At 38.6% G+C, this 22,410-nt stretch overlaps 1 protein-coding gene and 1 non-coding gene across 2 annotated transcripts in view; both read left to right on the top strand.

Annotated features, from left to right (window-relative positions):
• Window positions 1-1,298: 1,298 nt before the first annotated feature.
• LOC131134747 (NADPH oxidase 4) overlaps window positions 1,299-22,410 on the top strand; it is a 34,115-nt gene continuing 13,003 nt past the window's right edge. Inside the window, exons 1-17 of the mRNA XM_058080326.1 lie at window positions 1,299-1,446; window positions 1,597-1,692; window positions 7,955-8,065; window positions 9,145-9,229; window positions 11,303-11,400; window positions 12,515-12,542; window positions 12,613-12,685; window positions 15,428-15,508; window positions 17,093-17,252; window positions 17,789-17,953; window positions 18,358-18,420; window positions 19,022-19,082; window positions 19,521-19,602; window positions 20,634-20,753; window positions 20,853-20,961; window positions 21,581-21,649; window positions 22,286-22,386. Of these exons, the coding sequence (XP_057936309.1) occupies window positions 1,387-1,446; window positions 1,597-1,692; window positions 7,955-8,065; window positions 9,145-9,229; window positions 11,303-11,400; window positions 12,515-12,542; window positions 12,613-12,685; window positions 15,428-15,508; window positions 17,093-17,252; window positions 17,789-17,953; window positions 18,358-18,420; window positions 19,022-19,082; window positions 19,521-19,602; window positions 20,634-20,753; window positions 20,853-20,961; window positions 21,581-21,649; window positions 22,286-22,386 (1,562 nt within the window). The 5' untranslated portion in view covers window positions 1,299-1,386. The remainder of the gene's footprint in view (window positions 1,447-1,596; window positions 1,693-7,954; window positions 8,066-9,144; window positions 9,230-11,302; window positions 11,401-12,514; window positions 12,543-12,612; window positions 12,686-15,427; window positions 15,509-17,092; window positions 17,253-17,788; window positions 17,954-18,357; window positions 18,421-19,021; window positions 19,083-19,520; window positions 19,603-20,633; window positions 20,754-20,852; window positions 20,962-21,580; window positions 21,650-22,285; window positions 22,387-22,410) is intronic.
• On the top strand, window positions 21,926-21,997 carry trnad-guc (transfer RNA aspartic acid (anticodon GUC)). Its single transcript has one exon. It is a non-coding gene; the product is annotated as a tRNA-Asp (tRNA).

Here is a 22,410-nt window from a genome sequence, read left to right as displayed (position 1 = left end):
ATGCAGGTAAGATTGTGGCCGACCCCTTTTTACTGTGGTCACAAACTTTCTCAATTACTACATATGTTACATTAACATGTTCATTAATGCACATAATCACCAGAACATATTCTTCGTATTGTGTGAACTACACTACAATATATCAAGCTGTCACCTGCAGCAGTTCCTTTTACAGACGCTAGATGGCAATGAAAACAAATAATATTTTTGACTTTTTCTCTGACTGAATTTCAAACCACTTGAACAAAAATATGTAGTTAAGTTTGTAGGAGACTATTTTGATGCGTTTCATTATGTAAAAAAAAGCACTTTAACAACCACAGTTGAAACTAAAATGTAGTAAACACGAAAACAAACATAAATATATATATAGAAAACACAACAAGGGTTCTAAAATATTAAATTGTTATATAAAATATGAAAAATTCTCAAACAATTAACTTTATTCCAAATAAAAATAATTATATTATAATCATATAAAATTATTATATGCTTAAAGTGCTCTCTTTTGGGGATTGTAATATGTTTAATTCAATGCAACTATAAATCAAGTAACAAATAACATTCTTTTTCTGTGTCTCCTTGTTACAATATATAATATAATCTGTATAATCTGCAATAACCATGCTATAGTCATTTATATCCACACTGTATCATATAATTTCACGACTCATTGCACTACTGTACATATTACTGTTATTATATATTGTCACATTCATACTGTGCATATACTGTTTATAATCTGTATAATCTGCAATAGCCATATCATAGTCATAGCCTGTTATAGTTTGTACATATATCTGTCCATTTACAGTTCTATTCTATTTCTTCATTTATTTACTAATAAGGTATTTATAAATTTGCACTTCTGGTTGGATGCGAACTGCATTTTGTTGTGTACAAGTGACATGAGCAATAACAATAAAGTTGAATCTAATCTAATCTACAATAAACCTAACACAACAAATATGTACCTTTCATGTTCGGATACTTATTTTAATATATTTTAAATATCAAGTACACATATTAGAGAACCAGTATATTGATAACATGAAAGTTGACTAGTGTGGATAAGGGCGCCCTCTAGTGGCCATATTTATATATGTTGCCTTACACAGTTGATTGTAGTTCATGTTCTTTGTCTTCTTTTTTTTTTTTTTTTACCAAAAGGCATTCTTGCTCGACGTTTGAAAGAAAATGTGGTCGTAAATTTTTACTCTTGAGTTTTGTGTGCGCAGGATGGAGGCAACCCCCCCTCCTTTTTTCTCCCTCTCCCGCTCTCTCTCTCTCTCTCTCTCTCTAATGTACATAAGTTAAAGTTCCGGCCGGAGTTCGGATGTGTGTCTCCGCCTCAGCCATACCGGCTCTTTGGCGACAACCTCGGGCATGATGGTCGTGTCAGTGCGGAGCTGGCTCGCCAACGAGGGAGGAAAACACTTTGTCCTGGTAAGTGGACATTTTTCTACGTTTTCATGTCATTCCCCCTCAGAAGTTACGTGGACGCTCTGACGAGGGACTATAAGTATGATGTGTAGTACACAATGTGTAGTACGCAATGTGAGTATGATAACCGTTTGGTGTATTATGTGTGTGTAGATGCTGTGGTTGGGAGCTAACACCTGGCTGTTTGTCAAAACCTTCCTGCTGTACTCCACCGGACAGCAGTATCACTACCTCTACAAGATGCTTGGGGTACACACACACACACACACACACACACACACATACACACACACACAATCTGACACTTGATCTCAGCAAACTACATAATCTTAGGTCAGGTAGCCTTTTATAAACAACGTGTGTCCAAAATGCAGCCTGAGAGCTATTTATGCCCTGCAGCTAATTTCTATTGTCCTGCACCGCATTGGAATAAACACAATTCCTATGACAGGAAGACAGGAAGTGACATCAGAGGTTCAGAGTTGAGTTACTGCAACAGTAGCGTGTGTGTTTTTTAAAAAAATTAGGGCTGTCAAATGATTAAAATTTGGAATCAGATTAATCACATTTCCCCCAAATTAATTAATCATGATTAATCACCATGTCACACTGTCTAAAATATGCCAATTTTTACTGTATTTTATTGAAAGAAAGATAAATGATAGGGCAGGATTACATACTGTATATTTGTATGTGTTAACGGCGCCAAATTCACTGAAAATTTACATCAAGTTAAGAAATGCCACATGTCTGAAAATGTTAAATTTTTTTAAATTTTTTTAATTTTTGGAAAAAAAAAATGTAATCTATCTGAAAATCTATTTACCTAACACTGGTTTCTTTAAAAACAGAATATTGGAATCAGACTTTAACTGCATTACTATGAGCAATGACGAGTTGCATTCAAAGACACCAGACCATTCAAGTTGAATTTGCATGTTCTTCGGGAATTTTGTGGGATTTCCGAGCATACTTAAATGTAACATAGAGTACTTCCTCATGAAGAGTTACAAAGAATATCCCAGTGTTGTTTTTCTTTGCATTTTTGTTTATTTAGACCCCAGTTAGACGCATAATAAAGACATTGTTGCGATGTCCGGGGTGTTTATGCATCTCTCAGTCTAGTCTAGTTCAAGTTAGAATAAATTTCTAAAAGAGCGCCAGACTCGGTGTGACTGTGGATGCGTGTGTGTGTGTTAATTACACAAAACAAAAATATAATGGAATTAATGAAATAATTTAGTTACCGCTGTTAACGGGCTATTTTTACCAGCCTTAGTTTTATTAGGAATTATTGTGCCTCTTGTGAGATAATTCCAACCTGCCAGAAAAGCCTGTAATGAAGTATATTTATATTGCAGTAAATTACTGACACCTATGACCAGTGTAGAGTACATATATCATGTTTTTGAATGCATCTTCTAAATACCTTATATTTGTATTTTAGTTTCTATTTTTATGCTCAAATGCTTGTTTTAAACAATTCATATGTAACATTTGCTTAAATTTGCGGCTGTGCTCAACCACAAAACAGTGATGATTTATTAATTTGAATATTCCGAAAAAACGCGCTATGGTTCAGTGTAAACACAAGCATGTGCATGTCTTTGTTTTTCAGCAATTGCATTGAATCCCATCTCAAATGTTTAAATTTTCAACCTACCATAATGTAAACAAGTCCCTAAATAACACTTTATCAGTTTTCAATCGAAAATACTTCAGTGTTAAGTTTGCAGCGATTAGGTACATCTATACAGTCATATACCGCACGGTGGATGGAGAAATCAGGATATCGGAAAGACCTGGGTTCGAATCTCTGCTTGAGCATCACTGTGTGGAGTTTGCATGCTAGGTTAATTGGCGACTCCAAATTGTCCATAGGTATGAATGTGAGTGTGAATGGTTGTTTGTCTATTTGTGCCCTGTGATTGGCTGGCGACTAGTCCAGGGTGTACCCTGCCTCTCAGCCGAAGTTAGCTGGGATAGGCTCCAGCATATGTTTAGAATATGGATGGGTCCTATAGCGGTTCATTGATTGTTGAGAGTCACCGGTGAGCTAGTGCCCATCCGAGCTGACTTAGGATGAGAGGATCTGTCAATCACAGAATGCATAAATACAAACAAACATTCACAGTCATAAATATAAACAATTTAGCGCCTCCATTTAACTGAACATGCATGATTCGAACCCAGAACCGCCTGACGATGAGGCAGCTGTGCTAACCACACAATTCATAGGCTTTACTTCGGAAATTTTATACTCATTCAAATTCAGAGTGGTATCAAAGATGCTTGAGAGGTCATGTGGTACATGTTATTCCCCCCCGTCAGCACTCTTACTGTCACATGACTATAGGCTATTTTCGTTTAATTTACACGTTCATTTCTTCACACGCATGGTTGTGTGTCACGCTTGCGGGTCGATTGAATCCATGTGTACAGTATGTTTGTGTACCCTGTGTAATGGTAATGGTTTTATTTCATTTGAACATGCATCAGATTACAATTGAGTGCATCCCATAATCAGTTCACAGTTCCACATGTCCAAAAGGAGTAGGAAGAAGCAAAGCTTATTAAATCCTACCCTTCCATCTGGTACTTTTACAATCAGTAAATGTTACATTTGTTCACTTCCTGCTTTCCATAATACAGTTTAAGGCAGGGGTCTCAAACTAGTGACTAGTGTCGCAGGCCGCGTGTTGATGTGAAAGTTTAATGTCAGTGCGGCCCGCGCAAGTTTGATATGGATGCTGTATGGTATCATGTACCCAGAAAAAATTATTACGTTTGATTAATGTTCATGTTAAAGGTTAAATAACTGTTAATAGTTATCCTCCCTATCCGTGTGGAAGTGGTAAGTTTTTGGCTATTTAAGTTTAAAGGAAATAACTTGAAGGCTACCGTTTAGGTCGCTAGCTGTCTAGTTTGCGAGTTAGCATGTGTCTCAAGACCCTGCAGTTGCGCAATATGTTGTAAATAAAAAAAGTATAAATCGTGTATAAGTATAAAGTATAATCGTGTTTTGTCATGTCTACAGGGCTCTAATAATGCTTTGTTCATTTTAATCTGAAAAAAATAATTTGTCTACCCACCAACTATATGTGGTTTCTTAAGTTTTATTATTTGCCGTTTATTGTTGTTATTATATTTATTTATTTATTACTGATTGATTGATTTTCTTTATTCTTGATTTGTTTGTTTATTTTTCATCTTATTTTGTGTAGAAAAATAAAAATTAAGATATTTGAGAACAGTGGAATGTTTTATCAGAGCTTTTCTTGTAGAAAATCGAAACCAAAGCAAAGTTTATTCATTTTTCAGTTTTTAATAAATGCGTTTTTTTTTTTTGGAAAACCAGTCTCTCCCAGACCCTAGCTCCAGTGGCCCCCAAGTAAATTGCGTTTGAGACCCCTGGTTTAAGTTTTTTTTTTTTTTTTTAATTTTGTAATTTTTTGTCCCGTACCGAAGTACGAGGTGATATGACCATACAACATTATGACATTATGTTGCAGCCTGACCGGCGAGAAGCATGTGTGTCCATATCTCATACACACACACACACAGAGGTAGGAATCTGATGCTTTGTGGCCCATGTGAGTGTTGCTGTAATTGTTGTCACAAGTTCATGACAATGTGTGTTTTCTTGGTGTCAAAATTACCACCGGCATTTTCAGCACACCAATTATTCCGCTCAAAAGTGAAATGTATCGCACATAAGGCAATACTTTAAATTTCCTTCTCCTACTTGTTTTCTGACATAAAAACAGTAACTTCAAACTGGAATCCTCGTTGGATTATAAAAAGGCTGGAAAAATAAGATGTGGCAGCAAGCAGCATGTGTGAGCTATTCATGTGCAGCCTGACCGGCGAGAAGCATGGGGGAGCGAGGGGCAAGCGTGGGCACGCCGCTGGCTTTGACTGAATGCCTTGACACAGGGCTTAGGTCTGTGTGTGTGTGTGTGTGTGTCCAAATTAGGTATTCACTTATCTCACTTTGAGGTTTAGCTTTAGTCTTTACGAGAAGGAGTTCTCAGACTACAGACTTAAACAAGGGTTCATCTTCACTTTTAATCCAAAGCAGGCCGGATTTCTGTACTTTTTGTACCAAATCACCACCCTCGTTTCCTCCGTCTCTAATCTGTGCACCTGCATGAGACTCGGTAAAATGTTTTGTTATCTGAGGGGCTCTAATCAGAAGAGACAGCACCAGCGGTGCGCTCAGAGGTTGCAAAGAATGGCTTTAAACGTGCGGGATGATTGGAAGCCGTGCCAACAGCCTGAATTACTGATTACACAGCTGACATCCCTCGCGTGCCACTTGAGGTAAACTGCAGTGCAGCCGCTCTGGTCAGGTGATCCACAAATAGGTGTTACAGAAACTGATGGAAGATCATGAACATCAAAAAGTGGATTATTCACTTATTCTGTTCAAGATCACAAGGAAGCTGATGAGAGTTGCGGTACGCTCCAGACTGCCAAAAACTAATTAGCACATGGTTGAAGTGCTTCATGTGTCAAGGAGATGTGGACAGAGATACAGATATAAGAATTTATGGTAATGGTTTTATTTGAGTGCATCCCATAATCAGTTCACAGTTCACAGTTCCACATGTCCAAAAGGAGTAGGAAGAAGCAAAGCTTATTAAATCCTACCCCTCCATCTGGTACTTTTACAATTAGTAGCTGTTACATTTGTTCACTTCCTGCTTTCCTAATATATGTTTAAATTTAAAAAAATTTAAATCTAAATTTTTTTAATTTTTAATTTTTAATTTTTAATTTTTAATTTTTAATTTTTAATTTTTAATTTTTAATTTTTAATTTTTAATTTTTAATTTTTTTAAAAAACTTTTAAATATTTTTAAATTTTTTTTAATTTTTTAAAATTCTTTTACATTTTTAAATTTTTTAAGTTTAAAATTTTTAATTTTATTTTTTAATTTTTTTATTTTTTTTATTTTAAAATTTTTAATTTTTAAATAGCATAGAAGTGTTTCAAATGTACTTCTTCCCTGAGATCATATTTCTCCTCTCTTGTAGAGAAGTATTGGATGACATTTTTGGCTAATTGGTTATTTTTAGCCTTTAGCTGTTTGAAGATGAACTATATCAGCAAGTATTTGTGATTTTAGAAATAAGGAGTTAGTATGTTCTCTTAGTTAGTATGTTAGCATTATGAATTATCCTTACTGACCTTTTTTGCAGTACATTTAGTGAGTGAAGATTGCTTTTATAGTTATTAGCCCATATTTCCACACAATAAGTATGATATTGTTCAATATTGAAATATTTCTGGCCACCTTATGTTGTATATTTGTAATATGAGTATTCCAGCTCATATTTTCATCTATTGTGAGCCCCAGAAATGTATTTTTGTTCACCCTTTCAATGTCTACACCATCTATTTGTATTTGCTGGTGCATGTCCCTTCTGCTGTTACCAAATAGCATGATTTTAGTTTTACTTAGGTTCAAGGACAAACCATCATCATCATCAAACCATCTTTTTAGTGTGACCATTTCTTCTCTGACCTTTCTAATGATTTCGTCTGTATTCCCGTACTCCCTTATTATCATAGTTTTGGTCAGGGTGGCTTTAATGGAGCAATCCACCCCCACTATTTTAGTTGCATCACCCATCTGTCATCCAGTATGTATCAGGTAGTAGCCTGTCAACTAACCAACAGATGGACAAACACGAGCAGGACCACCCTGACTCATTGAAGCCCTAAACACAATTTCTTCTACTTCTGCGAACAGTATGGTATATTTTGATCTTTAATTTAATTAATTTAATTGAAGAACAAAATTTGGAACACTTATATGCTAGGACTACGTTAAAAAGCCATAGCTTTTCAGTATGTGGAATCAAACTATGGAATGGCTTGAGTAAGACCCTCAAACCATGCACAACGATTAAAATTAAAATTAAAATTAAAATTAAAATTAAAATTAAAATTAAAATTAAAATTAAAATTAAAATTAAAATTAAAATTAAAATTAAAATTAAAATTAAAAAAACTTAAATTATGTTAGGATAAAAATTTAAAAATTAAAATTAAAAAAACTTAAATTATGTTAGGATAAAAATTTAAAAATTAAAAAAAAAATAACTTAAATTATATTTGGAAAGCAGGAAGTGAACAAATGTAACAGTTACTGATTGTAAAAGTACCAGATGGAGGGGTAGGATTTAATAAGCTTTGCTTCTTCCTACTCCTTTTGGACATGTGGAACTGTGAACTGATTATGGGATGCACTCAATTGTAATCTGATGCATGTTCAAATGAAATAAAACCATTACCATCACCAATCATGAACTTGTAGCATGGGGCTGAGCAAAACGGACATATAAAAAGTCAACATTTTATTAAAGAACATGAAAAAAATGATGCCTTAGACTTTAAACGCTAGGTCAGGGTAAAAATTCAGATCCAGTGGCGTCACCTGTCTATATCACATTTCACTGTCGGGGGTTTTAGGAACCAGCATAACTGTGTGTTTTCTTCCAGCTCGGACTGTGCATCAGCAGAGCCTCTGCGTCTGTGCTCAATCTGAACTGCAGTTTGGTTCTGTTGCCGATGTGTCGCTCCCTTCTCACGTTTGTCAGAGGAACACACACGGTAGGAAGCTTTTATGCCTTTACATTTTGCTGCATAGATTTTTTGTTATCAAATGTGACATAAAAAACTGTGTCTCGAGAATCCTATTGTGAACTGTGGCATCACTAAAATGAATAATTATACTGTAATATGGACGTGGCATGTATAAGGCGTTATTGGAGCCACGCATGAAGTGCTTAACACACACTGTAGACCTTGCAATCCAACCTACCTTGGTGTTCCCAGCATCAGCCACTGACTGACACGTGGCAGTTTTTTTCCTTCGGAATTGAACCGCTACCACCATCCTCATGTCCAAGATGTACTAATTGTACATTTGATCAAAGTTACTTAAGGTTTTGCTTCATTAATACTACGATTGTCGACACAATACCGCTTTATAACACATCTCATACGTTGAAGAGTTTGGTTTTTACAATTTAGCGAAATTGTCGCTGTATTTACAGAGTAGGCTGAACAAGCGTGGGTGCCCAAAGTGTGGCCCAAGGGCCGTCTGTGGTAATAATTTGATATGTTGATGTTTTCTTCAGAAATTACCACAAAATAGCATGAAGATGTTGGTCACACTGTTTAAATGAAGATCTGCTTAGTAAATAGAGTACAATTTAAATGTTGCCAGTTGTAGAAACAAAACAGAAATAGCTTATTTCTTTTTGTCAAAGTATTTCTAACATTGATGAAAGTTGGACACCCACGTTTTAGCGTATGTTCACCTACATTGGATCGGTTTTAGCATCATCAGAGCACAAAATGAATCCAAGTGGCAATCAAACACATGCGGTTTCGGCTAATCCCGGCACTTTTACTGTGTGTCATTCCCGCCGGGACACCTGGCTCTTAATCTGTAATTTTGTTCATTCCAAGTCTGTTTGATGAGGAGGAGGTCTATAGCGAACTAATCCAAGCATGTCTTCATGGACTCTGCTTTGTGCATGCCGGAACAGAAAAGGGTAAATGTCTGTGTTCAGTAAAGCCAACCTCCGATTAATGAACTGTTTAATTCAGAGAGGCGTCAAAAAATATGTGTATATAGTACATATTTTGTGTATTGTTGCTCATTCAACCCCCATTTTATCAAGGTATCAAGCAGAAGAACACGGCGGCTGCTGGACAAAAGCAAGACCTTCCACGTGGCCTGTGGGGTTGCTATCTGTATCTTCTCTGGTAAATGCAAAAAAAAACACAAACAAAAAATGATGCCGATTATTTAGTGTGCATGTGCATTTGTGTGTGGATAACTGGATCCATGCTGGCTCAGCATTCCTGCAGTATCACAGGCATGTCCCTCCAGCTGCTGGGTGTGTGTTCTCAGTTTTCAGCATATGTGTGTGTGTGTGTGTGTGTGTGTGTGTTCCTATGTATACGCTCATCCCATGACATCACTGGAGCCCCTCGCAGCTTTGTTGGTTGACTAGATTTTTAAGTCCTGAAGTACCCTGATCCACCTGTGTTTTTGTAGTATCACGGTACACTTTGTTTAAAAAAAAAAAAAAAAAAGAGGACAAGCAACCCAACGCTGTGTTTCTCCTCCTCTGTGAACTCATAGAGAAAGACAAACAAAGAGTTTTGAGCAATTAAACTGGACTTTTAAGACTTCAATTGAAAGTGCTATTGAACTTTTGGAAATCCAGTACATCTACGCCAGTATTTTAACTCTATGCTACTAAAATGGGCCGAGTGGTTAGCGAGTGCGCAGGCCACACAGCTAGAAGACCCGAGTTCGATTCCACCTTCTGAGTTTGCATTTTCTCCAGTTTCTCCATTCCAAAAACATGCTAGGTTAATTGGCGACTCCAAATTGTCCATAGGTATGAATGTGAGTGTGAATGGTTGTTTGTCTATATGTGCCCTGTGATTGGCCACCAGTCCGCCTCTTGCCCAAAGACAGCTGGGATCTGCTCCAGCACCCCTGCGACCCCTGTGAGTATAAGTGGTAGAAAATGAATGAATGAATTATTATTAAAAACTGGAGGTAGCAGAGATGTGGATTCTGAGGTTCACGTTGGGAGTGACCAGGATGGATAGGATCAGGAAGGAGTACATCAGAGGGTATTGGTAGGAGGATGCTGCGTTTAGAGCTGCCAGGTAGGTGTAGAGGAAGACCAAAGAGGAGGTTTATGGATGTTGTAAGCAGTATTGTTTTTCCACAACCTAATTTTCTAAACTTTCATTCATCGTTTAGTTTTTTTCTTGCAATATTAATTAATTCATTCATTTTCAACTGCTTATCCTCACAAGGGTCGTGGGGGTGCTGTCTTCAGGCGAGAGGTGGCGTACACCCTAGGCTGGTCGCCAGCCAATCACAGGGCACATATAGACAAACAACCATTCACACTCACATTCATACCTATGGACAATTTGGAGTCACTAATTAACCTAGCATGTTTTTGGAATGTGGGAGGAAACCGGAGTACCTGGAGAAAACCCACGCATGCACGGGGAGAACATGCAAACTCCACACAAAGAGGGTGGAATCAAACTCGGGTCTCCTAGCTGTTAGACCTGCGCGCTAACCACTCAACTTGCAATATTCGATGTTATTCTCACAAAATTCACGACAGCTGTTTTCAGTGAGTTAATCCGGAAGAGGATATAGGATATGCAATTTCCATGAAGAAAACATACTAATTTTGGTGCAGATTAGATTTATGTTAATGCCTTAATGGGCATTTGCATGCTGTATATTTAAAAACAAAGAACAATCATGTTGTGTTCAGCATGATATGATCTATAAATCTTCTGCCACCATTCCATATGCTTCATCAATTACACACACACATGTACGCATTTCCCTCAAGGCAAAGTTCTTGCATTCTAATAGAAGAATTCCTAAGTTGTGAGACAAAAGACAATGAGGAAGGGGGGGACTGTGAGTTAGGAGACATGGACTTAGCAAAGAAAGAGTGTGGGGTAGGAAAAGGGGGGGGGGGGGTCGTGGGAGTGGGAGAGGATGTGTGTGTGAGAAAAAGGACCCTTGTGTCTTATGATTACGCCCTCTTAATACCATCAGCTGTTGAGCGCTACGTGGTTAGCCGATGATGTCAGGGAGCATGCGTGTGTTTGTGATTGTGTACAAATGAGTCAGGAAGACGTTTTGCTGACTTTCCATTCAACGGACAAAGGAGTGTGTGTTTGAGTGTCTGCTATCTTCAGATGTGGATGTTTGTGAAGTCCTGAGGTGCCTGCAAGATCCTTGTGTGCTGTTTGCATAACGCTGTGTCCTTCTTCTTCCTGTAGTTATTCACGTTTCTGCCCACCTGGTGAATGTCGTCAACTTCAGTGGGAGCTACTCGGAAGACTTCCCTGCTCTTAACTTTGCTCGCTACAAAGGAGAGGTGAGAAACCTCCTTATCCTTTGCACCGCTATTGATGCGAATATAAGACGACGACGAGGTTTGCGCATTTGGAAGTGAGCCCTAAAAGTAAAAGTTTGGGAACCAAATGCTCTGTTTGAAAAGGCGTGGTAAAACCGTGTCTTTGTGACATCACAGAGAGGCGGACTTCCTTATATGGTTCATAGTTTGGAAGCACTTTGGGCATGTGAACAATCGCAGTGAAGTGGAATAAATTAAAACAGACTGTTTTGGCAGCTGGAATAGGTGCAGATTCTGGAAAATCTAAAAAGTTTTCGATGTGGGTTATTGTGTGTAGCTGCTCTATAGGAGCCCACAACTCAATACAAAGGGTCAAAAAACGTCTGAGACACATTTTTCCTGCACAAAATAAGATGAAAAATGAATAAACAAATCAAGAATCAAGAAAATCCATCAATCAGTAATAAATAAATAAATATAATAATAATAATAAAACGGCAAATAATAAAAACTTAAGAAACCACATATAGTTTGTGGGTAGACAAATTATTTTTTTCAGATTAAAATGAACAAAGCATTATTAGAGCCCTGTAGACATGACAAAACACGACTATAGTCACATTTATACTCTTTTATTTACAACATATTGCGCAACTGCAGGGTCTTGAGACACATGCTAACTCGCAAACTAGAGCGCTAGCGACCTAAACGGTAGCCTTCAAGTTATTTCCTTTAAACTTAAATAGCCAAAAACTTACCACTTCCACACGGATAGGGAGGATAGCTATTAACAGTTATTTAACCTTTAACATGAACATTAATCAAACGTAATAATTTTTTCTGGGTACATGATACCATACAGCATCCATATACTAACATTAAACTTTCATATCAAGGCGGGGGCCTCAAACTAGTGTCCTGCGGGCCACATTTGGCTTTACTTGCCCGAATTTTGTTTTAACTTGCACATCGTAATTAACATCGTTATTGTCGAGCCCTGTCAATAATAATAATTTTTTCTGGGTACATGATACCATACAGCATCCATATCAATTCACTTCGGTGTTAAAAAGGAATTTCTTGTTGGTGAATGATATGATATTAACGTGATATTCATGTTTTTATGTCTCCACAGGACCCAAAGCGAATCATTCTAACCACTGGTAAGACAGAAGACTATAAAACTCAGATTCACTTTACAGATGTCTGACTGGTTTTCTGATGTACTTTCAGTTCCAGGAGTCACCGGTGTTCTCTTGGTTCTCATCCTTTTCTTAATGTTCACTTCCTCCTCTTACTGCGTACGGTAAGTGCTCTTCACACATAATCCCTCTTTTCGAAGTAGACCCAAAAAGCTACATCGGAATAATTGAGACCCACATTGCGTTACGGTCAAGTCATGATTGATCTTAATGCATGTCTTATCTTTGTCTCCGAGCTCATGGCTCTGTCTCCACTTCCCGTCTTTGTTTTATTTTGCTTTGTTGGTGAGGAGTCACACCGTGTGCAAGCGCAAAAGAGAAATGGAAGATGAAGATGATAAGGAGAACATGCTTGCAGAGCATATCTCTGCTAAGTGTTCCACTCTTGGTGCTGTCATGACACAGGTCATAGTGGGTCACTCCCTGTGTGTGTGGTGTGTAAGTAAATGAAGAGCGGTCAAGAGGAATTTCCAGACTACTTAAGGCTGGAGGGCAATAGATAAGAGAGGCTGAGGGATTGATGCCACCCAACTATGTTGAATTATCCACATGAACATGACATTTAAGAAGACATTAACCCCACTGAAAATGGTAGTATATGCAAAAAAAGAAAAAGAAAATGGTAGTATGGTGGAACATAGGAATGTTGTACTGTTTCCAACAAGCGTACAATGAAAACAAGTGCTCAAACTTAGCACCGTACAAATAACATACTCACTGTTTGTGCATTTCTTATTGAATGCGACTGCTAAATAACCCGCTACGGGGCCAAAACAGCTGCGTGTGCCAGAACAATAATACCATAGTGCCACAAAATAAGACATTTCAACTATAAATGTGCAATAAATAAGGTCATCCCTTGCCACGTCATGGTTCGGCAGCTACCATTTTTTGTGCAAAAAGCAAGAAGAGGTGATGATGCAAATGCACAATAGAAGAGATCATGTTTGGTGCGGTTTTAAGTTGTAAAAACAAACATGCATCTTTCCCATTGAATTCCAGGCTGCACAGCAACCAGGAAGTTAAAAGCCTGCACCAGCTTATGCAATGAAGGGAGATTTTACTGCAGTTCACAGTTCCACATGTCCAAAAGGAGTAGGAAGAGCTTATTAAATCCTACCCCTCCATCTGGTACTTTTACAATCAGTAACTGTTACATTTGTTCACTTCCTGTTTTCCTAATATAGTTTTAATTTTTTTTTCATTATTTTTGTTTTTGTCACATACCGAAGTATGAGGTGATATGAGCATCCAATGACATAATGGGTACCATAGTAAGTGTCAATATAGTGATATATATATAGCACATCATGACTGGTTCAAGACTCTTCATCCTTGTATTTAGCAAACATCAACTGCTTGTATTGTTTCTTGAATTGGCTCATCATTGTGCATTGTTTGAGGGTCTTACTCAATCCATTCCATAGTTTGATTCCACATACTGAAATGCTATGGCTTTTTAACGTAGTCCTAGCATAGAAGTGTTTCAAATGTACTTCTTCCCTGAGATCATATTTCTCCTCTCTTGTAGAGAAGTATTGGTTGACCAAAAATGGCCGCTACCGAGAGGGACGGCTTTAGAAAAAAAAACTGGGATTGAATTAGTTCATGAATACAAGAAATTTTTTTTTTTTTTGCAAATTGTACATATTTGTGCCCAAATTAAGCATACTGTAAAAATGGCTGAATGTATTAAAGTTAAAATATATTTGTATATTCCTATATGAACTATGAAATTTGAATTATCTACCAAAAGCCACTATAATAACAACATTCATTCATGCATTCATTTTCTCCCGCTTTTCCTCACGAGGGTCACAGGGGGTGCTGGAGCCTATCCCAGCTGTCTTCGGGCGAGAGGCGGGGTACACCCTGGACTGGTGGCCAGCCAATCACAGGGCACATATAGACAAACAACCATTCACACTCACATTCATACCTATGGACGATTTGGAGTCGCCAATTAACCTAGCATGTTTTTGGAATGTGGGAGGAAACCGGAGTTAATAACAACATAACAATCATAATAATATTCTGTAGAAATGTTGTTTTTGTTAATGATTTTGGGTGTCTGGAGCCGATTAATAAGATTTACATTATTTCCTGTCAGAAAACTTGCCTCAGTTTTTGATGGACCTTGAAAGGAATTAATGACAAAACTGAGGTTCCGTTGTCTAGTTATACATTTTTCCATTTTATTTTATGTATAATGATATGTTTATTCAGAAAATGTTTTTGGATAAATTCTGCTTGGTCACATACATAATGTCTCACTATAAAGTGACTTCACCACCTACTGGTGTGGCATGCATATTACAGTATTTTTAAACATTTTTGTGGAACCATTTCTCCTAGCTGTTGAGCCGTGCAGCCGACTGTGTAACTTCTATCGAAAAAAAAAAAATCTTCTTAAGCTTAACCTAACTGTACATTAATACGGAGTTGAACAGCCAGCCTGCGTGTACGTGCATAGCACTAATTGCACTGTTTATAAAAAAGTAAAGATGAAAGAACAAAGGTCAAAGCTTCTAAAGAAGATGAATAGAAAGAGGTGGCTCAAGAGTTTGGCAATGTTCATTGTGTGTCGTGTTTATGGGCCAGGGGGTCGTTGTGTGTAATGACCCCTCTAATATTGACCTCTGATGTCCTGCTTACTCAAGAGCTGTGAGCTGGGAGTCTGTGCGTCTGTTCATGAACAAACTCAACTCGCTTTCTTCTTTTGTTGCTCCCCCCCCCCCCTCGTCTCTGTTTCTCATTCATCTTTTTTTTTTCCATGCCGCTAAATCTTGTTTACTGCTGTCTTTAAATATTGTCTTTGTAATTGGTTCTCATTTTGATTATTTCAGAATATACAACTATGAGATTTTCTGGTATACACACAACCTTTTCATCGTCTTCTACATCATCCTCATGGTACACATGGTGGGGTAAGTGTCGGTTATGTCCACTGGTGGGTGATATGTTCTATTAGCAGTCAGCTTACAACTTTCTTTGGCCCTGTGGTGGCTTATTTTGCAGCCATACTTAATAAAAAGTAACTACGTCAACCTGTGATGACACTTTACGCACTCACATAAGCAAATTAATTAACGTGACAAGACTGAGTCATCGATTCTTTCTTTGGTGTTGGGTGTGCGATCCAAGATGGCTGAATAAACAAACAACAAAAAATTCAATGTGCCAAATGATAAAACAGTTTGTGAGATGCAATTTTGTGCAATAACGATGACTGTGTACAAAAACAGAGGCCGTATTTTAATAATAATAATAATAATAATACAATTTTATTTGTATAGCGCTTTTCAAAGTACTCAGACACTTTACAGAAAAAAATGGAGTTGAATAAAAGCAAGTAAACAGAGTAAAAAATACATTAAAATACAACATTCATTCATTTATACCAGGGGTCTCAAACACGCGGCCCGTGGGCCAAATGTGGCCCACAGGACACTAGTTTGAGGCCCCCGCCTTGATATGAAAGTTTAATGTTAATGCGGCCGGCGCAAGTTTGATATGGATGCTGTATGGTATCATGTACCCAGAAAAAATTATTACGTTTGATTCATGTTCATGTTAAAGGTTAAATAACTGTTAATAGTTATCCTCCCTATCCGTGTGGAAGTGGTAAGTTTTTGGCTATTTAAGTTGAAAGGAAATAACTTGAAGGCTACCGTTTAGGTCGCTAGCTCTCTAGTTTGCGAGTTAGCATGTGTCTCAAGACCCTGCAGTTGCGCAATATGTTGTAAATAAAAAGAGTATAAATGTGACTATAGTCGTGTTTTGTCATGTCTACAGGGCTCTAATAATGCTTTGTTCATTTTAATCTGAAAAAAATAATTTGTCTACCCGCCAACTATATGTGGTTTCTTAAGTTTTTATTATTTGCCGTTTTATTATTATTATTATATGTATTTATTACTGATTTATTCTTGATTTGTTTATTTATTTTTCATCTTATTTTGTGCAGAAAAATACAAATTAAGATATTTGAGAACAGTGGAATGTTTTATCAGAGCTTTTATTGTAAAAAAAATTGGAACCAAAGCACTGAAAAAGTTTGTATATTTTTCTGTTTTTAATAAATGCGTTTTTTTTTTTGTTTTTTTTTTAAAACCTGATGCGGCCCAGCCTTGCCCAGACCCTAGCTCCAGTGGCCCCCAGGTAAATTGAGTTTGAGACCCCTGATTTATACACAGCTAAAACATGGGTAAAATTGGGGCACAGCAGTCGGGTATAAAAGTTAGATATTAAAAACAGATTTAAAGAGGTGTTTTTTTGTTGTTTTTTGAAACTGGGAAGGTCGGGGCAAACACGGTGCGAATGGGGCAAAGAATTCCAGAGGGTGGGGGCAGCGATGGAGAACGCTTTGTAAAATATTTTGTTAATTGTTGTCGAAAACCAATGTGTTCCTAAACCAAGGTTACACTTTTTCCAATGTTGCTGCCAACTCCACAGCTTCTTACAATCTTATTGCCTTTGTCTTTTCTCATCTATCTCGATGTCCCAAAAAGAGGAGCACTAAAATATCAGACCAACATAGAGGCCCACCCCCCTGGCTGCTTACGAGCCAATCAGAGTAGCACGGAGCAACAAGGGGAGGAGCTGGAGCAACGTGAGGAAGAGGACCGACCATGCAGGGAGGAGGCTCACTTCCAGCCCCACTATCCCCAGGTGTGTGTTGCAGTGTATTTCTTGGAGGGAGTGGGTCCTGTTTATTGGGGCTAGTGGGGCTGTTTCGTTGGGAGGGGTAGTCATCCTCTTTTTTTTTTTTTTTTTAACATCAAGGTCGGTTCTGTGCATGTACTTACCTCTGTGTGTGATTATGTGTTTGCACATGGTCGTTAAGCTACAAGGTGGTTCCATAAAATCCCTCTTAAAGCCATTTGTGTTCCGCAGGCTTGAGAGGAGCTGTGAGCAATTAGTCTGCAACAGGTACCTGCCAAAAAAGAGAATAGGGAACAGACGCATTGTTTCAGCATGGGTCATGTACACCTATTGGGCCTGGGTATTTGATTCAGATGTTTGTTTATTATTGTCATTTAATAAATATAAACAGCAGCTGCTTTGCTGCAACATAGCAGTCATCAGCTGTAATTATTATTTATACTTTTCTGATTAACAAAAATCAAGTATAAACAACACAGTGTTGAGTTCTAGTCCTATCTGGGCTTATACACAATGTTCGATTTCTGTGTCCGCTTACATAGACATGGATCTGGGTGTCCGGTCCTTTGTGTTTCTACTGTGCGGAGCGTCTGTACCGCTACATCCGAAGCAGCGATCCCGTTACCATAGTGACCGTCATCAGGCACCCTTGTGATGTCATCGAGTTGGGGATGTTGAAGAAGAACTTTAAAGCTCGTCCTGGGCAGGTAAGTGGTTGCATCTCATTTGTGTTCCACTCCCACATCATCAACATTTATTCATTTTCTACCGCTTATCCTCACAAGGGTGCTGGAGCCTATCCCAGTTGTCTTCAGGTGAAAGTCGGGGTACACCCTGGACTGGTTGCCAGCCAATCACAGGGCACATATAGACAAACAACCATTCACACTCACATTCATACCTATGGACAATTTGGAGTCGCTAATTAACCTAGCATGTTTTTGGAATGTGGGAGGAAACCGGAGTACCCGGAGAAAACCCACACATGCACAGGGAGAACATGCAAACTCCACACAGAGATGCCCGAGGGTGGAATCGAACTCTGGTCTCCTAGCTGTGTGCCCATATGCGCTAACCACTCAACATCTAATATGTTTTTTTTTGTTTCTAGTATATTGTTCTCAACTGTCCCAGTGTCTCTTCATTTGAGAATCATCCCTTCACACTAACGGCAGTAAGTGAGCACAACACATTACTACACATTCCCAACACACAATGTATTACCATATAGTATCCTATGTTCTCACTCTGGTATGTCTTTTTTTTCTTTCTTGTCTCTTTCAACATTTTACCCAAGTCATTTGATTGACAGCTGGATATTACACCTCACATTGTTCATTTGAGATCTAAACACACACACACACTGCATGCACCGTGTGTTATGAAGCTTACGGGAGGAGGGTAAAGAATCACTCTGACAGAGAGCAGACAGACCCCTGAGGCCAGTAATGGTGTCTGCCAACAGGATAACTGTAGCTGCGTATCCATGCTATGCTTCTTCCGATACCTTTCGGACACACTGAAGTATTTCAGCGCAAGTTCTGATAAGATTTTATGGTGCTTGTAAATATTTTAACATGATGTAATCTAAATGAACCGTTTGATGTACTATGTGTAGTAATTCATCAGGTTAAGAAAAAAAAAACATGGCGCTAGTATGTAATATCTTTGCAGGTGTTATTTATTTGGGTTTATATGTGTTTTAATGCATCGAGTGTGTGTGTGTGTGTGTGTGTCCTTCTTTGTGACTCACTCTCTGCTTATTAACTCTGTAGTGTCCCACAGAGAGCAAGGAAACTTTTGGCATCCATCTCCGGGTTGTGGGAGACTGGACTGGTGAGTGACACACACACACACACACACACACATACACATACACACATACACGTACACAGGGCTTTGACTTTAGAGTTTGCGTTATCTTCATTTTTTTGTGTTATAATGCAGTTATAATGTTCAATCATACAATGGATGTTCTTTTCACATACATTACGTATAAGGGAGGCCGTTTCCTTTAGGAGACTGTGACAAATGTAAACTTGTGTTATGGTTTCCACGTGCGAGTGCACACTTGCTTTGAGAACACAAGACGGGAAGTCAGCTTGTTTGTGTTGGCCCTTGAATCCGACATGATAACATGTTCAAGCATAAGACACAAACAGAACTACAATGTGTAAATGTGGTTACTATATACCTCTTCAGAAAAGTATTGCAGTATTTTTTTAATGTGGCACATTTCAATAAAAATAATTGTTTCACCATCGTCCTCCTTAGAACGTTTCACGCAGCTGTTATTTCCTGACTTGAGGACAGACTTGGACATCCTCCCGGTGGTGCATCAGAGGAGATACCCCAAGTATGTGGCGGGGGGGGGGGGTATGCGGCTGACGTGATTTCTCATGAAAGCTTAGAATCACAGAGAGGTGAGAGGTTATGACCTCTTCACCTTTGACCATATGCTCTTCCTGCTCTGAGTATGTGGGAGACAAAGATAGAAAGGCCTGCAGGGAGTGAGATTTTGTGGCAGTCTAATGTCTTGTATGGCCTAAAGGTGTGAAATACTGCCTCCTGGTGGTCAGGGTAGGTAAGGAACCCTACAGCTATTGTTCATGAATGTTCCTTGGACAGTCTCGTTGCTGTCAAACCTTAGATGGAGAAGTAGGAGGGAAAAAGTTCCATCTTACGACCACATAAGAATTAGATGGACAGGAATATGATTCTGTCCAATGCAGTCGATTCTACTAAAATCTGCATTTTTATGCATAAATGGGTTTTTCCTCAGTTTTAGTATAGGCGGAATGTTGTTGTCAAGCACACTAATAAATAGAATCCTGTGAAACAGTATTTGGAGTTACAGTACAGTATTCACATGGATGTAATTCTCATTTTTGCCAGCAGGGTGCGCATTCAGCCGTTATGGACAGCGATAGCGCCGCCATTGAACTTTCCAATCCATGCACACTTCCAGACGCTAAGGGCATGCAGTAGTTTTTCTGACGCCAATTAGTGTACAGACTATTGATAAAAGAACACGTAGGTTCCAGTATTTAGTCTCAAAGGATATTTCCTCAAGAATATGTATTATTTAAAGTCGCTCTTAGTCAAGTGAAAACTCGAAAAACTCCCTTAGCAAGCTAGTCGACGGCCGATTTGCTAGCTATATTGTTTGATTATATGTATTGCTAGACTTCTGTAATGATATAAATATAAACACATATTGGATTATATTAAGAAATACATTTATTTTAACCGAGAAACTATAACTGCTTTGTTGTTTTACGTGTTTATGTGTTACGTGGGCGTTTATGAGGATGCGTACTTAACCCAGAACAGGAAGTAAAATAATTTCCGTGTTTATATTTGTACTTTCTACACTTCCATGTCCAGGCTGTATGTGGACGGTCCATTTGGAAGTCCATCAGAGGAAGTGTTCAACTACGATGTCAGCCTTTGTGTCGCCGGTGGAATAGGAGTGACGCCATTTGCCTGTGTCCTGCATGCTCTGCTGTGAGTGCTTTGAAGTGTACAGTACATCACATACAATGATGGAGACTTGATTTCAGCTGTCATTTAAATGGTCCCTCCTGTCATATTGGGTTAACTCAGTGACGGCTGGAAGGGGTTCAGGTTGAAGAGGTTGTATTTCGTGTGGGTCTGCAGGGAGCTTCAGTCCTTCTACTGGTTTGCTGAGCTGCTGTGCGCCGTACATCATAAGGTTGGTTGACACTCTGTTACACTTTGAATGTTTTGCCAAATGTCAACACTGGGATAGCTGTTTGTGTTTGTAATGCTTCTTACATCCACTCCTGGTCAAATTCAAATTCATAAGACCAGGGGAACATGCTGGATGTGCCAAAAGAGTGACATTATTCCTCTGGGAGAAGGCATTGTCAACATTGTCCTATTGAAGTCCAGTTCCAGTTAAATTTTGTTAACTTGTCTCTCCATTATCCTAATTGTGTCTAGATGTTTTTGCATTGTAGTTGGTGATTGGGGACCCCTGATGTAAATGACTGTGTCCTTAGATGTCAGGTTTTAAAGGAAAAAATACAATTTAAAGGTTAGAGATGGGGTCTGTGAGTGACAAAAGCATATGTTATTCATAAATAAGAATAAAATATATGTGCAGATTGACATGAAAATACAAAATATGCAAAAATTGAGAACTTGCACTGTTGGTATTGCAGGAGAAAGACAATTAGACGTTGTTTTGGCACCACCTTGTGGATGGTGGCGGCTGTGCAAAAATAAATGAAACGCTTAAGGCTAATTTGGCTACTTGTTCTGAAATGTGGCAGCAGCTCAATTGAACAAGATTATTTTCTCTCTTTTAGTTATGGCATGAGAACAGACCTGACTACTTTAACTTGAAGCTTTACGTCACTCGGACAGACAACCTTCAGGTAGGTGGCAAGCAGTTGATTTCCCCCGCCTCCTCCTCTTACTTCCTTCCTCCTGGCTCTGGCTGTCTCGCGCTCTGTCCCGCCCCCCCTCCACCTTCCCCCTCCCTCTGTCCCTCACTCGCTCTTCTTCCTTTGCTCGCTCACTCTAGTTTTCCCTCTCCCTCTCTCGCAAGCTCTCAATATGTAAATATATGAACTCATTGTGTTGACACATGCATGTAGCAAGTCTGTTTTAACATCTATATATGGCCTGTTGTCAGCATAGGTTTTCAGCTCTCCTCGTTAGTATAGTGGTGAGTATCCCCGCCTGTCACGCGGGAGACCGGGGTTCGATTCCCCGACGGGGAGAATGTTTTTCAAATTTTATACAACATAACTTCTAGAAGTCAGTTGTTGGTTTATTGAGCTGCAGCATACATTCTTCAAAAACACCATAAAAAATATATTTTACCAGTAGGGGGGGCGGTGCATTTCGTACTACTATCACATGCCACTACTACCACTGTCATATCACAATCATATAAACCATCAATAATATACAGAAGGTACAGCCGGGGGGCCACCTCAGGCATTTCAAAGATGATCACATCCAACCTTTTTGTCATGTTTTCCCCCCACTGTGATCTTCCTTTCAAGTGTATATCTGAGGAGAAGTACCGGCCACTTGCATCAAGGCTTTTGGTCGGTCGACCCAGGTGGAAGATACTTTTAGATGACATTGGAAGGACTAACAGGCAGTGAGTATGATGCATTATCATTCT

The sequence above is a fragment of the Doryrhamphus excisus genome, chromosome 8 (genome assembly GCF_030265055.1).
Source record: "Doryrhamphus excisus isolate RoL2022-K1 chromosome 8, RoL_Dexc_1.0, whole genome shotgun sequence".
Classification (NCBI taxonomy): Eukaryota; Metazoa; Chordata; class Actinopteri; order Syngnathiformes; family Syngnathidae; genus Doryrhamphus; species Doryrhamphus excisus.
Note: the sequence above shows the minus strand (reverse complement) of the source record. Positions and strands in the feature narration are given on the sequence as shown.